At 45.9% G+C, this 14,467-nt stretch overlaps 1 protein-coding gene across 4 annotated transcripts in view; it reads left to right on the top strand.

Moving 5' to 3' along the window:
- Positions 1 to 14,467, top strand: part of METTL16 (methyltransferase 16, RNA N6-adenosine) — a 91,133-nt gene that overhangs the window by 40,504 nt on the left and 36,162 nt on the right. For all 4 annotated transcript variants that reach the window (XM_028835872.2, XM_028835871.2, XM_028835870.2 and 1 more), the window contains one exon: positions 4,002 to 4,144. In XM_028835872.2, coding sequence (XP_028691705.1) covers positions 4,002 to 4,144 — 143 coding nt within the window. The remainder of the gene's footprint in view (positions 1 to 4,001; positions 4,145 to 14,467) is intronic.

Raw genomic sequence — 14,467 nt, 5'->3', positions numbered from 1 at the left:
AGAAAGCGTTGGGAGGCTTGCAGGGTGCCTCACACTTGTAATCCCAGCACTCTGGGAGGCTGAGGCGGACGGGTAGCTTGAGCTCAGGAGTTCGAAACCAGCCTGGGCAACGTGGTGAAACCCTGTCTCTACAAAAACTATAGAAAGAATTAGCCAGATGCTGTGGCGTGTGCCTGTAGACCTAGCTACTTGGGGGAGGCTGAGGTGGAAGGATGGCTTGAGCCCAGGAGGTGCAGGTTGCATTGAGCCAGGATCGTGTCACTGCACTCCAGCCTGGGTAACAGAGCAAGACTCTGTCTCAAAAAAAAAATTGGAGAAAAAAAGAAAACAATAAAAAATAACAGTGTAACAATGAAAAATAATACAAAACTACAGTAGCACTATTGTTCCATAGCATTCACATTGTATTAGGTATTATAATTAATCTAGGAATTATTGAAAGTAGATGAGATGACGTGGGCAGGTGAAATGCAAATCCTACCCCATATGATAAAAGGGACTTGAGCTTCCTTGGATTTTGGTATCTAAGGCAGATCTTCCTCAGATACTGAGGGAGGACTGTACCTAAAAACCCAATTTAGTTTGACTTAACGACAAAGGAAGTGTATTGGCTGACATATTTGAGAAACCCAGCAGTAGTTGGGATTTCATAATGATTTGATTAAGGTGTTCACAGTATTAAGAGCTCTGTTTTTCTCTTGGGTGTGACTTGTTCCGTGGTTGTTTTTGTTCATAAGCTGGTTTACTTGTGCTACAGCAATATTTAGAGGGTGGGAGGGTGCGGAGACAGCTCTTTTCTTCCCTGAACCATTGAGCAGTTGATTTGCTTCTCATTTGACCAACTTGGGTCATAGTCCACTCCTGGACTGAACTTCTTGGCTTAGGAAGGAAATCAATGTTTTTACTGCTACATGGCCTGCTTTTTTTTTTTTTTTTTTTGGTGACAGCGTCTCACTCTTGTCACCCAGGCTGGAGTGTAGTGGCGCCATGTCGGCTCACTGCAACCTCCTTCTCCCAGGTTCAAGCAATTTTCCTGCCTCAGCCTCCAGAATAGCTGGGATCACAAGCATGCACCAACATGCCCGGCTAATTTATGTATTTTTAATAGAGATGGGGTTTCACCATATTGGCCAGGCTAGTCTCAAACTCCTGACCTCAAGTGATCTACCCGCCTTGGCCTCCCAAAGTGCTGGGGTTACACGTGTGAGCCACCGCACCCGGTCAACACTTATTTGTCCTTTTTTTTTGGGGGGGAGGGATGGGGGGATGGAGTGTTGCTCTGTTGCCCAGGCTGGAGTGCAGTGGTGTGATCTCCACTCACCGCAACCTCCACCTCCCAGGTTCAAGTGATTCTCGCACCTCAGCCTCCTGAGTTGCTGAGACTCCTGGCGGATACCACTGCCCTCGGCTAATTTTTTTTGCATTTTTATTAGAGACAGGGTTTTACCGTGTTGGCCAGGCTGGTCTCGAAATTCTGACGTCAAGTGATCTGCCCATCTTGGCCTCCCCAAGTGCTAGGATTACAGGCATGAGCCACCATGCCCAGCCTGATCTGTCGGGGTTTTTTTTGCTTTTTTTTTTTTGAGACGGAGTCTTGCTCTGTCGCCCAGGCTGGAGTGCAGTGCCGCGATCTCGGCTCACTGCCACCTCTGCCTCCTGGGTTCAAGCGATTCTCCTGCCTCAGCCTCCCCAGTAGCTGGGACTACAGGCGTGAGCCACCACGCCCGGCTAATTTTTTGTATTTTTTTTTTAGTAGAGACAGGGTTTCACTGTGTTAGCCAGGATGGTCTCGATCTCCTAACCTCGTGATCTGCCCGCCTCAGCCTCCCAAAGTGCTGGGATTACAGCCGTAAGCCACTGCACCCGGCCTGATCTGTCTTTTTGATTATAGCCATCCTAGTGGGTATAAAGTGGTATCTCATTGTGGTTTTGATTAGGATTTCCCAGATGACTGATGATGTTGAGCATCTTTTCACGTGGTTATTGGCCATTTGCATATCTTCTTTGGAGAAATGCTTATTCATATCCTCTGCTCATTTTTAAGTTGGTTTATTTTTCTTTTTTATTATTAAGTTGTAAGCATTCTTTATACATCCTAAAAACAAGTTACTTATTAGACAGTGATTTGCAAACATTCCCTTCCTGTGGGTTGTCTTCTCACTTTTTTTTTTTTTTTGGAGACCGAGTCTCACTCTGTCGCCCAGGCTGGAGTGCAGTGGCTGGATCTTGGCTCACTGCAAGCTCTGCCTCCTGGGTTCATGCCATTCTCCTGCCTCAGCCTCCCGAGTAGCTGGGACTACAGGTGCCCGCCACCTCACCCGGCTAGTTATTTTGTATTTTTTAGTAGAGATGGGGTTTCACCGCGTTAGCCAGGATGGTCTCGCTCTCCTGACCTCGTGATCCGCCCGTCTCGGCCTCCCAATGTGCTGGGATTACAGGCTTGAGACACCGTGCCCGGCCAATCTTCTCACTTTCTTTTTTTTTTTTTTTTTTTTTTTTTTTGAGACGGAGTCTCGCTCTGCTGCCCAGGCTGGAGTGCAGTGGCCGGATCTCAGCTCACTGCAAGCTCCGCCTCCCGGGTTCACGCCATTCTCCTGCCTCAGCCTCTGGAGTAGCTGGGACTACAGGCGCCCGCCACCGCCCCTGGCTAGTTTTTTGTATTTTTTAGTAGAGACGGGGTTTCACCGTGTTAGCCAGGATGGTCTCTATCTCCTGACCTCGTGATCCGCCCATCTCGGCCTCCCAAAGTGCTGGGATTACAGGCTTGAGCCACCGCGCCCGGCCTTCTTCTCACTTTCTTGATGGTGCCCTTTGCAGCTCAGAAGTTTTTAATTCGGATGAAGTCCAATTTATCTGTTCTCTTTTGTTGCTTACGCTTTTGTTGTTATGTTTCAGAAACCATTGCCTATTCCAAGGTCGTGAAAATTTACTCTTATGTTTTCTTCTAAAAAGTTTTATAGTTTTAGGTTTTACTTTTAGGTCTTTGATGAATTTTGAGTTAACTTTCATATGGTATGAGGTAAGGGTGGATTAGATATTTAAATGTGAAAAGCAAAACCATGAAAATGCTAGGAAAAAACATAAGTTAATATTTATCTAATCTTTGGGTGGATTTTCTGTACATGAAAAAGAAAGCATAAAGAAAAAGTGACAGATTGGGCTATATAAAAAGGTAAATAATTTTTATGTTTAATCACAAAAATGGAAAGTAAAAGACCTGGGAATAAATAGTTAATCCCAGCACTTTGGGAGGCCGAGACGGGCGGATCACGAGGTCAGGAGATCGAGACCATCCTGGCTAACCCGGTGAAACCCCGTCTCTACTAAAAAATACAAAAAACTAGCCGGGCGAGGTGGCGGGCGCCTGTAGTCCCAGCTACTCGGGAGGCTGAGGCAGGAGAATGGTCTAAACCCGGGAGGCGGAGCTTGCAGTGAGCTGAGATCCGGCCACTGCACCCCAGCCTGGGCGACAGAGCGAGACTCCGTCTCAAAAAAAAAAAAAAAAAATAGTTGCATGAAGTAGCTGCTTAAAATAAAATACTTTAGGCCAGGCACGGTGGCTCACGCCTGTAATCCCAGCACTTTGGGAGGCCGAGGCGGGCGGATCATGAGGTCAGGAGATTGAGACCATCCTGGCTCACGCAGTGAAACCCCATCTCTACTAAAAATGCAAAAAATTAGCCGGGCGTGGTGGCAGGTGCCTGTAGTCCCAGCTGCTCGGGAGGCTGAGGCAGGAGAATGGCTGAACCCGGGAGGCGGAGCTTGCAGTGAGCTGAGATCGCGGCACTGCACTCCAGCCTGGGTGAAAGAGGGAGACTCCGTCTCAAAAAATAAATAAATAAAATATTTTATTGGCTATGTGATTTTAAAATCTAAATCTAGCGTACTATTTGGAAAGTAAAATTGCATCTAAACATTCTAACTTAGAGATAGGTTACATTCGGACTCGGTTCTTGGGTGTACACATTTTTCACCAGTGTTTTTTTGTTGTCGTTGTTCAGGGAGTAAACTCAAGAAATCCTCGAAGACCTCCACCTAGTTCTGTTAATACAGGAGGCATCACAGAGATCATGGCAGAAGGAGGTGAATTAGAGTTTGTTAAAAGGATCATCCATGACAGTCTACAACTTAAAAAAAGATTAAGGTAAGTCTGTTTTTACAACATAGAGTCCGTTTTTACAACACAGGAATATTTACCCCCTATGTAGTTCTCTTTTTTGTGGTGGGGGGATGGAGTCTTGCTCTTGTTGCCCAGGCTGGAGTGCAGTGGCACCATCTCAGCTCACTGCAACCTCTGCCTCCTGGGTTCAAGCTTTTCTTGTGCCTCAGCCTCCAAGTAGCTGGGATTACAGGCACCTGCCACCTGTCATTTTTGTACTTCTAGTAGAGACGGGGATTTCGCCATGTTGGCCAGGCTGGTCTGGAACTCCTAGCCTCAGGTGATCCGCCTGCCTCGACCTGGGATTACAGGCATGAGCCACTGTGCCCAGCCTGCAATCTTCATCTGCTTGTTCTTCTGACCACTAGGATTACTTTTCCTCTGAGCGACATGGTTTGTTTTAGAACGACATAGGGGAGGTGGGGCGCAGTGGCTCATGCCTATAATCCCAGCACTTTGGGAGGCCGAGGCAGGCGCATCAGAAGGTCAGGAGTTCAAGACCAGCCTGGCCAATATGGTGAAACCCCATCTCTACTAAAAATATAAAAATGAGTCAGGCGTGGTGGCGGGTGCCTGTTGTCCCAGCCACTTGGGAGGCTGAGGCAGGAGAATCACCTAAACCTGGGAGGCGGAGGTTGCAGTGAGCCGAGATTGCACCACTGCTCTCCAGCCTGGGCGAGAGAGTGAGATTCCTTCTCCAAAAATAAAAATAAAAATAAAGATTGCAAAGGTAGTGGCTCCTACAATCTGTGAAGACCCTGTTTCTGAGGATGTTCCATGCCTTTAATTGATTAGTGTTTACTGTATTCGTGTATATTACATAGATAGGAAAGAGGAAAATACCATATGATTGTATTGCTCCCATTAGGATGGTCCTGTGGGGGAACAAAACTGATTCAAATACAGCTTTTGATTAGAAAACAGATGGGTTCAGTTCTGTCCCATGAACCAGAATAAATGTGTTGCCTAGTCCTTTCAGCAATTTAGGTTCTCGGAATTAGTCTCCCAAACAGTGACAGATGTGAGGACATTGAGCTGTCAAGAACTTAATGAAGGGAAACTGAGATCACTAACCAGTTGCAGAGGAGGGTTAAGGCCATTCCTTTTGAAAGCTAATTATTTTGGACAGTACACCTGTCGTTAAGCAACATAAGGTACTCAAAAAGAGCTATTTGTCTCGCTTGACTTCTCACCCTGCCACATGTTGTTGAAATGATGGATAATGTGGTAGTTCAAAAACTGAAAGAGCTTTCAACCCTAGAATTTAGCTTTGGGACATAGGGAAGATTTTATTTGTTATTGTGTCAAATGCACATAACATAAAATTTACCATCTGTATTAGTCCATTCTCACACTGCTATAAAGAAATACCTGAGACTGAGTAATTTGTAAAGAAAAGAGGTTTAATTGGTTCACGGTTCCACAGGCTGTATAGACAGCATCGCTGGGGAAGCCTCCGGAAATGTACAATCATGGCAGAAGGTGAAGGGGAAGCAGGTACATCAGTACATGGCCAGAGGAGGAAGAGGAAGAGAGAAGGGGGGCGGCATGGTGCTACACACTTAAACAACCGGATCTAGTGAGATCTCACTATCACCAGAACGGCAAGGGGAAATCTGCCCTCAGGATCCAGTCACCTCCCAGCAGGCCCCCTCGCCAACACTAGAGATTACAGTTTGATATGATATTTGGACGGGGACACAAATCCAAACCATATCGCCATCTAAAATTTTAGAGTATAGTTTAGTGACGTTAAGTACATTCCCATTGTTGTGCAAGCAGTCTCCAGAACTCTTCATTTTGCGGAACTGGAACTCTGCTGCTTAAATAACTCCTCGTTCTCTCCTTCCCTGAGCCCCCGGCAACCATCATTCTGCTGTCTGTCTCTACGAACTTGACTACTCTAGGTACCTCGTACAAATGGAATCATACGGTATTTGTCCTTTTATGACTGGCTTTTTTCACTTTTCGTCATGTTTTCAAGGTTCATCCATGATGCAGCATATTTCTGAATTTTCTTCCTTTTTAAGGCTGATAGTGTTAAAATTCCATTGTCCATGTGTACCACATTTTGTTTCTCCTTTCATCTGCTGATGGAGAATACTTAGGTTGCTTCTACCCTTTGGCTATTGTGAATAATGCTATATGAATATGGGTATATAAATATCTCCTAGAGACCCTGCTTTCAGTTCTTTGGATGTAGACCTAGAAGTGGAATTCCTGGATAGGGAAGATTTTTTTCCCTATATGGTATTGTCCTCTTTTCTGTCTATGTAGTATAGATGATTATAGGAAACAAAATCACTTAAAGATGTGAGAAGGCTGGGCACGGTGGCTCACGCCTGTAATCCCAGCACTCTGGGAGACCCAAGCGGGTGGATCACCTGAGGTCTGGAGTTGGAGACTAGCCAACATGGTGAAACCCTGTCTCTAGTAACAAATACAAAAAATTAGCCAGGCCTGGTGGCAGGCGCCTGTAATTCCAGCTACTTGGGAGGCTGAGGCAGGAGAACTGCTTGAACCTGGGAGGCAGAGGTTGCAGTGAACCAAGATTGCGCCACTGCACTCCAGCCTGGGTGACAGAGCGAGACTCCATCTGAAAAAAAAAAAAAAAAAAGACAGGAGAACATCCTCAGAAATGAAAATATCCTCAGAAACAGGGTCTCTGCAGGCTATAGGAGCTACTACCTTTTCAATTTTTGTTTATTCTTATTCTATAAATCTTTCCTATCTCCCAAAGGTAGAAAGCTGCTTATTTTATTAAAGACTTATTCCAAAATCATCAAATAGCCTGATTTTTTTTTTTTCTTCGAGACAGAGTCTCACTCTGTCACCCAGGCTGGAGAGCAGTAGGGTGATCTTGGCTCACTGCAACCTCTCTCCGCTTCCCAGGTTCCAACGATTCTCATGCCTCAGCTTCCTGAGTAGCTGGGGCTACAGGCATGTGCCACCACGCCTGGCTAAGTTTTTGCACTTTTTTAGTAGAGTTGAGGTTTCACCATGTTGGCCAGGCCGGTCTCGAAGTCTTGACTTCAAGTGATTCTCCTGTCTCGGCCTCCCAGTGTGCCATGATTACAGATGTGAGCCACCACACCCAGTCTAGATTAACTTATTTAGACACATTAAACTATCTTGAAGAAGAAAGAGACTAAAATTATACTGAGCATTGAGAAAAGTCTGAGAAAGTAAAATAAAGAAGGTAAGAGCACTGAAATTCACAGAAAAGAGGTAACCGAGCCACGTGACCATTTCATGATGGCTTTTTTAAAAAATTGAGACTGAGTTTCACTCTTGTTGCCCAGGCTGGAGTGCAATGGTATGATCTTGGCTCACCGCAACTTCCGCCTCCCAGGTTCAAGCGATTCTCCTGCCTCAGCCTCCCGAGTAGCTAAGATTACAGGCATGCACCACCACGCCAGGCTAATTTTGTATTTTTAGTAGAGACGGGGTTTCTCCGTGTTGGTCAGGCTAGTCTCGAACTCCTGACCTCAGGTGATCCACCCGCCTCATCCTCCCAAAGTGCTGGGACGACAGGCGTGAGCCACCGCGCCCAGCCCTCATTATGGCTTTTGAGGGAACTGGAGCCAGCCAGGAAAATGGGGAACTGTAGGTGGCTCTTCTAGGCTACAATAATATTGGGGTTGTTCTCAGGAGGCTTTTAAACAGTAAGTTTCTGTCATTTCCAAAGTCCCATTTGAACTACAAAAATATGTTTGAACAGAACACCATTTTAAGGGGTGGAAATGGACTCAGTATGTTCCTAGTCTGCTTATCCCTGGCGCTGGGGCAGCCTGCGAACTGAATCAAGGGTGTAAATTTGCTAAGAAGGATAAAATGCAAGAGCCCGTCACAGCTCCGGAGAGCTGGCCATCTTGTGCTTGGTATCTCATATGGGAAACAAACCCTGTTAGGATTTATTTAAAACAAGGTGCAACTGTCTTCTCTGTGAGGACTCAGGCAGTTTGAAAGTTTAGATGAAAGAAAGGAAGAAATGAAGTTATTTTTATTGAGAAGAAAATAGAAGAGTGTTTTGTGAAAGGGTATTGCTTGCAAATATTGTTTTCAATCACATCCTACCATGATTACCCAGTTCGTGTCCCCATGCATATGTATATCTATCTATCTATGTTTTTTGAGATGGAGTTTTTGCTCTTGTTGCCCAGACTGGAGTGCAATGGCACGATCTCAGCTCATTGCAACCCCCACCTCCTGTATTCAAGCGATTCTCCTGCCTCAGCCTCCAGAGTAGCTGGGATTACAGGCATGCACCACCACACCCAGCTAATTTTGTATTTTTAGTAGAGACAAGATTTCTCCATGTTGGCCAGGCTGGTCTCGAACTCCTGACCTCAGGTGATCTGCCTGCGTTGGCCTCCCAAAGTGCTGGGATTAAAGGCGTGAACCACTGTGCCCGGCCCCCTTGCATATTTTTATAGTTGACATAATGTTTATACGTGTGTGACTCACATTTCGGAATGCTGTGAAAATTGTGTATTTTGAAGCTCTAAAAAATAAGAGATTACAAACAAGTATCTTAACCCTACCATCTGTTTCTTATGCCTCTAGAATGTTTTTTTCTTTGTCCCTGAAGAAATACAGGAACGAAGCAGAATTTGCAGCATTATGGGGTGAAATAAGTTAAATCTGTTGGACTGACCTCAGGATGGCGCTTATGATGCCTCGTCTCCCCTGGGAGGTTCATGTCTCACCTCTGTCATGCTCAGCAGCAGTTATAGTTTTGTTTTGTATCTTAAGGAATTTTGCAGCTGGAAAGACCTTGAGAGGTAAAGTTATCCAGCCTCTTGGTTTACAGTCTTGAAACTTTGAACTCAGATACCCTCATTCTAGTCCAGTGGTCTTTCTGCCGCCCCCACAGTCTCTGCAGCTCTAAGCTACAGGTGGACTCTGAAGAGCCTTTCTATCGTTGATGAAGATTTACAAGTGCTTGTCACCCTTACTTTGGCTTTCTGTGCCTGTGGCTTGAGCTTTACTTAATAGCTTTTTCTTCTCTGAAGTGACTCACCCAGGCCGGGCACAATGGCTCACGCCTGTAATCCCAACACTTTGGGAGGCTAGGTTGGTGGATCACTTGAGCCCAGGAGTTCAAGACCAGCCTGGGCCACGTGACGAGATCCCTTCTCTACAAATAATACAAAAATTAGCTGGGTGTGGTGGCATATGCCTGTCTTCCCAGCTACTCGGGAGGCTGAGGTAGGAGGATTGCTTGAGCCCAGGAGGTCGAGACTGCAGTAAGCTGAGATTGCACCACTGCACCCCAGCTTGAGTGACAGAGTGAGACCCTATCTTACAAAAGAAAAAAAAAAGGGACTCACCCACCTGACCTTCTAGATAAATTACCAGACTTTATCAAACTCCTCACGGTCTGAATTGTGTGTGTGTGTGTCTGTGTGTGTGTGTGTGTGTGTCTGTGTGTGTGTGTGTCTGTGTGTGTGTGTCTGTGTGTGTGTGTGTGTGTCTGTGTGTGTGTGTGTCTGTGTGTGTGTGTGTGTATGTGTGTATGTATGTGTGTGTGTCTGTGTGTGTGTGTGTGTGTATGTGTATGTGTGTATGTGTGTGTGTGTGTGTGTGTATGTGTGTATGTATGTGTGTGTGTGTGTGTGTCTGTGTGTGTGTGTGTGTGTGTGTGAGACAGAGTCTTGCTGTCACCCAGGCTACAGTGAGGTGGAGTGATCTTGTCGCACTGCAACCTCTGCCTCCCAAGTTCAAGTGATTCTCCTACGTCAGCCTCCCGAGTTGCTGGGATTTCAAGTGTGTGCCCCCATACTCAGCTAATTTTTGTATTTTTAGTAGAGACGCAGTTTTACCATGTTGCCCAGGTTGATCTTGAACTCTTGAGCTCAAATGAGCCACCCGCCTTGGCCTCACAAAGTGCTGGGATTACAGGTGTGAGTCACCATACCTGGCCCTGAATTTTTTTTTTTTTTTTAAGTTTCTTCTCCACACCATAATTTTATATGTTTTGGATTGCCTCTTGTCATTGGTTACCAGTTCTATAACCGATGCCCTTGATGGCAATGATTTTAGGATTTTCTTAGGAACCAGAGATCTGTATTCCACAAAGCACCAGCGTGTCCCCTGCCAGATGACAGATACTGCTTGGATTTGGATATAACCCACATATTTGGGGGTGGGTAATATAATAATCTGGGCCTAGGCTGGGCACAGTGACCCATACCTGTAATCCCAGCACTTTGGGAGGCTGAGGCAGGAGGATGACTTGAGCTCAGGAGATTGAGACCTGCCTGGGCAACATAGCAAGACTCCATCTCTATAAAACATTAAAAAATTAGCTGTGTATGCTTGCACATGCCTGTGGTCCCAGCTACCCAGGAGGCCAAGGTGGAAGAATTGCTTGAGCCTGGGAGGTTGAGGCTGCCATGAGCTGTGTTTATTCCACTGCACTGCAGCCTGAGTGACAGAGCAAGAGCCTGTCTCAAAAAATAATGATAATTTGAGCCTTTTGAATGTGATTCTTTGGTTTGAAATTTTGATTTCTCATTGGTGAAATGGAATGATAGTAGCTATCTCATAGAGTGGTTATAGAATTAAATGAATACATATTTGACATAATAATAATAGTGGATATTAAATAGGGTGATTTTTAAACTCTTTTTTTTTTTTTTTTTTTTTTTTTGAGACAGAGTCTTGCTCTGTCACCCAGACTGGAGTGCAGTGGCACGATCTTAGCTCACTGCAACCTCCACCTCCTAGGTTTAAGCAATTCTCCTGCCTCAGGCTCCCAAGTAGCTGGGATTAAAGGCACGTGCCACCACACCTGACTAATTTTTGTATTTTTAGTAGAGACACGGTTTCAGTGTGTTGGCTAGGCTGGTCTCAAACTCCTGACCTCAGGTTATCCACCCGCCTTGGCCTCCCAAAGTGCTGGGATTACAGGTCTACTGTGCCTGGCCGATTTTTAACTCTTGACTATTCTAGGAGACTGCAACATGTAGTGTAAATGTTAGATAATGGCATTATTATTTTTATAATTTTGTTCTCTCTTAAACAATACAACCACATTTACAGGAAATTAGAAAATGGAGAAAGCTGCTTTGGCATTAAAAAAAAAAAAAAGCCGGGCACGGTGGCTCACTCCTGTAATCCCAGCACTTTGGAGGCCAAGGCGGTCAGATCATGAGGTTCAGAAATCGAGACCATCCTGGTTAACATGGTGAAACCCCGTCTCCACTAAAAATACCAAAAATTAGCCAGGCGTGGTGGCGGGTACCTGTAGTCCCAGCTACTTGGGAAGCTGAGGCAGGAGAATGGCATGAACCCGGGAGGCGGAGCTTGCAATGAGCCAAGATTGTGCCACTGCACTCCAGCCTGGGCAACTGAGTGAGACTCTGTCTTGGAAAAAAAAAAAAAAGATGCCAGGCATGGTGGCTCACGCCTGTAATCACAGCACTTTGGGAAGCTGAGGTGGGTGGATTGCCTCAGATCAGGAGTTCGAGACTAACCCGACCAACACGGTGAAACCCTGTAATCCTGTCTCTACTAAAAATACAAAAATTAACTGGACACGGTGGCATGTGCCTGTAATCCCAGCTACATGGGAGGCTGAGGCAGGAGAATCACTTACGTGGGAGACAGAAGGTTGCAGTGAGCTGAGATTGCGCCACTGTACTCCAGCCTAGGCAACAGAGCAAAACTGTGTCTTTAAAATAAATAAATAAATAAATAGCTTGACAGTCCGGGTGTGGTAACTCATGCTTGTAATCCCAGCACTTGCAAGGCTGAGGCTGGAGGATGGCTTCAGGCCAGGAGTTCAAGACCAACCTGAGAAACACAGCAAGACCCTGTCTCTACAAAAAATCAGCCTGGTGTGGTGCCATGTTCCTGTAGTCCCAGCTACTCGTGAGGCTGAGGCCTGAGGATCACTTAAGTCCAGGGGGTCAAGGCAGCAGTGAGCTATGATCACACCACTGCATTCCAACCGGGGCAACAGAGCGAGACCTCAGTCAGTCAGTCAGTAGCTAGTGAGCTTAACAACAGTCCATGATTAACTAATTCTTTATTATTGGACATTCAGAGTTTTTCTTGTTTTCACTGTTACAAAGAACATACCACTTGTTTCTTACTGAACTGCCACCTGTTGAGGCTGTTATGAATGGCTACCTTTGATCTCTGCCTTCATCTTTGATTGGGACCCAAAGTAGGGTTGTCATTCAATAAAGGTGTTTTGGGTTATCATTACAGAGAATCGTGCCCCTCAACTTCCTACACAGATACCAGAGATAGAGAAGTATTGGGGGACAGATGGTGTACCAGCTTGTTCTCCAGGTAGTGCAGCATTTTTGCAATTAAAACATGAAGGAACACTTCCCAGTTATGAGCTCCACAGGGGGTAGATGCTGCTATTTTGATTTTTCCTTCATAAGAAGGTAGGAAAAAGAGGGATAAGCAGCCTGAAAGATAAGGGACTACTTTATTTTATTTTAGTTAATTAATTATTTATTTTTGAGACAGGGTCTTGCTCTGTCACCCAGACTAGAGTACAGTGGCATGATCACGGCTCACTGCAGCCTTCACCTCCTGAGCTCAAGCAATCCTCCTGCCTCAGCCTCCTGAGTAGCTAGGACCACATGTGCACAACACCATGCCTGGCCAATTTTTGTATTTTTTTGTAGAGATGGGGTTTTGCCACGTTGCCCAGGCTGGTCTTGAACTCCTGGACTCAAGTGACTCCACCCTAGCTTGACTTCCTAGAGTTTTGGGGTTACAGGCATGAGCCATTGCACCTGGCCTTACCTTATTTTCTTTAATGAATTAGGTTATATGCATTTCATCATTTAAACTCAGGAATCATGCTTAGTTTAATCCCGTTCAGGATTGGTGTGGCAGCCTTGTTGATTGGTGTCTGCTCTCAGGTCTCAGGGAGAAAAGACTGGATCCAGCAGCTTGCGCCATGACGAGCTGGCTGTGTCAGCTTACATGGCATTTCTAAGACGTAGTCACTGCTTGGTTCTGCTTTTGCTGATGAAAGAAGAGAATTTTTTTTTTTTTTTTTTTGAGACGGAGTCTCGCTCTGTTGCCCAGGCTGGAGTGCAGTGGCACAATCTTGGCTCACTGCAAGCTCCACCTCCCAGGTTCATGCCATTCTCCTGCCTCAGCCTCCCGTGTAGCTGAGACTACAGGTGCCTGCCTCCGCACCTGGCTAATTTTTTGTATTTTTAGTAGAGACGGGGTTTCACCATGTTAGCCAGGATGGTCTCGATCTCCTGACCTCGTGATCCTCCCGTCTTGGCCTCCCAAAGTGCTGGGATTACAGGCGTGAGCCACCGCGCCCGGCCAAAGAAGAGAATTCTTAAAATCAACAAGCATGTATTTTGAGTTCATCTAGCAGTCTAAAAAGGAATAACAGGCTGGGCGCGGTGGCTCATGCCTGTAATCCCAGCACTTTGGGAGGCTGAGGTGGGTGGATCACCTGAGGTCAGGAGTTCAAGACCAGCCTGGCCATCATGTTGAAATCCTGTCTCTACTAAAAATACAAAAAAATACAAAAAATACAAAAAAATACTAAACATATAAAAAGTAGCTGGGCGGGCTAGGCACGGTGGCTCGTGCCTGTAATCCCAGCACTTTGGGAGGCCGAGGTGGGCAGATCACCTGAGGTCAGGAGTTCAAGACCAGCCTGGCCAACATGGTGAAACCTGTCTCTATACAAATACAAAAAGTAGCCAGGCATGGTGGTGCATGCCTATAGTCCCAGCTATTTGGGAGGCTTAGGCAGGAGAATCACTTGAACCTGGGAGGTGGAGGTTGCAGTGTGCCAAGATAGCGCTACTGCACTCCAGCCTGGGCAACAGAATGAGACTCTATCTCAAAAAAAAAAAAAAAAAAAAGTACCTGGGCATAGTGGCACGTGCCTGTAATCCCAGCTGCTTGGGAGGCTGAGGCAGGAGAATCACTTGAAACTGGGAGGCAGAGGTTGCAGTGAACCGAGATTGCGCCACTGCACTTCATTCAGCCTGAGCAACAGAGTGAGACTCCATCTCAAAAATAATAAATTAATTAACTAAAAGCCTTGGTTCCACTTGCTTGTTATAATGTAGTCTTTTGGCCGGGCACGGGGGCTCATGCCTGTAATCCCAGCACTTTGGGAGGCCAGGGTGAGAAGATCACCAGGGGTCAGGAGTTCAAGACCAGCCTGACCAACATGGTGACACCCCATCTCTACTAAAATAGAAAAATTAGCTGGGCGTGATGGCGGGTGCCTGTAATCCCAGCTACTCGGTTTGCTGAGATGCGGAGAATTGCTTGAACCCAGGAGACAGTGGTTGCAGT

Source organism: Macaca mulatta, chromosome 16 (assembly GCF_049350105.2).
Source record: "Macaca mulatta isolate MMU2019108-1 chromosome 16, T2T-MMU8v2.0, whole genome shotgun sequence".
Taxonomy (NCBI): Eukaryota; Metazoa; Chordata; class Mammalia; order Primates; family Cercopithecidae; genus Macaca; species Macaca mulatta.
This window is presented reverse-complemented; position numbering and strand designations above follow the sequence as displayed.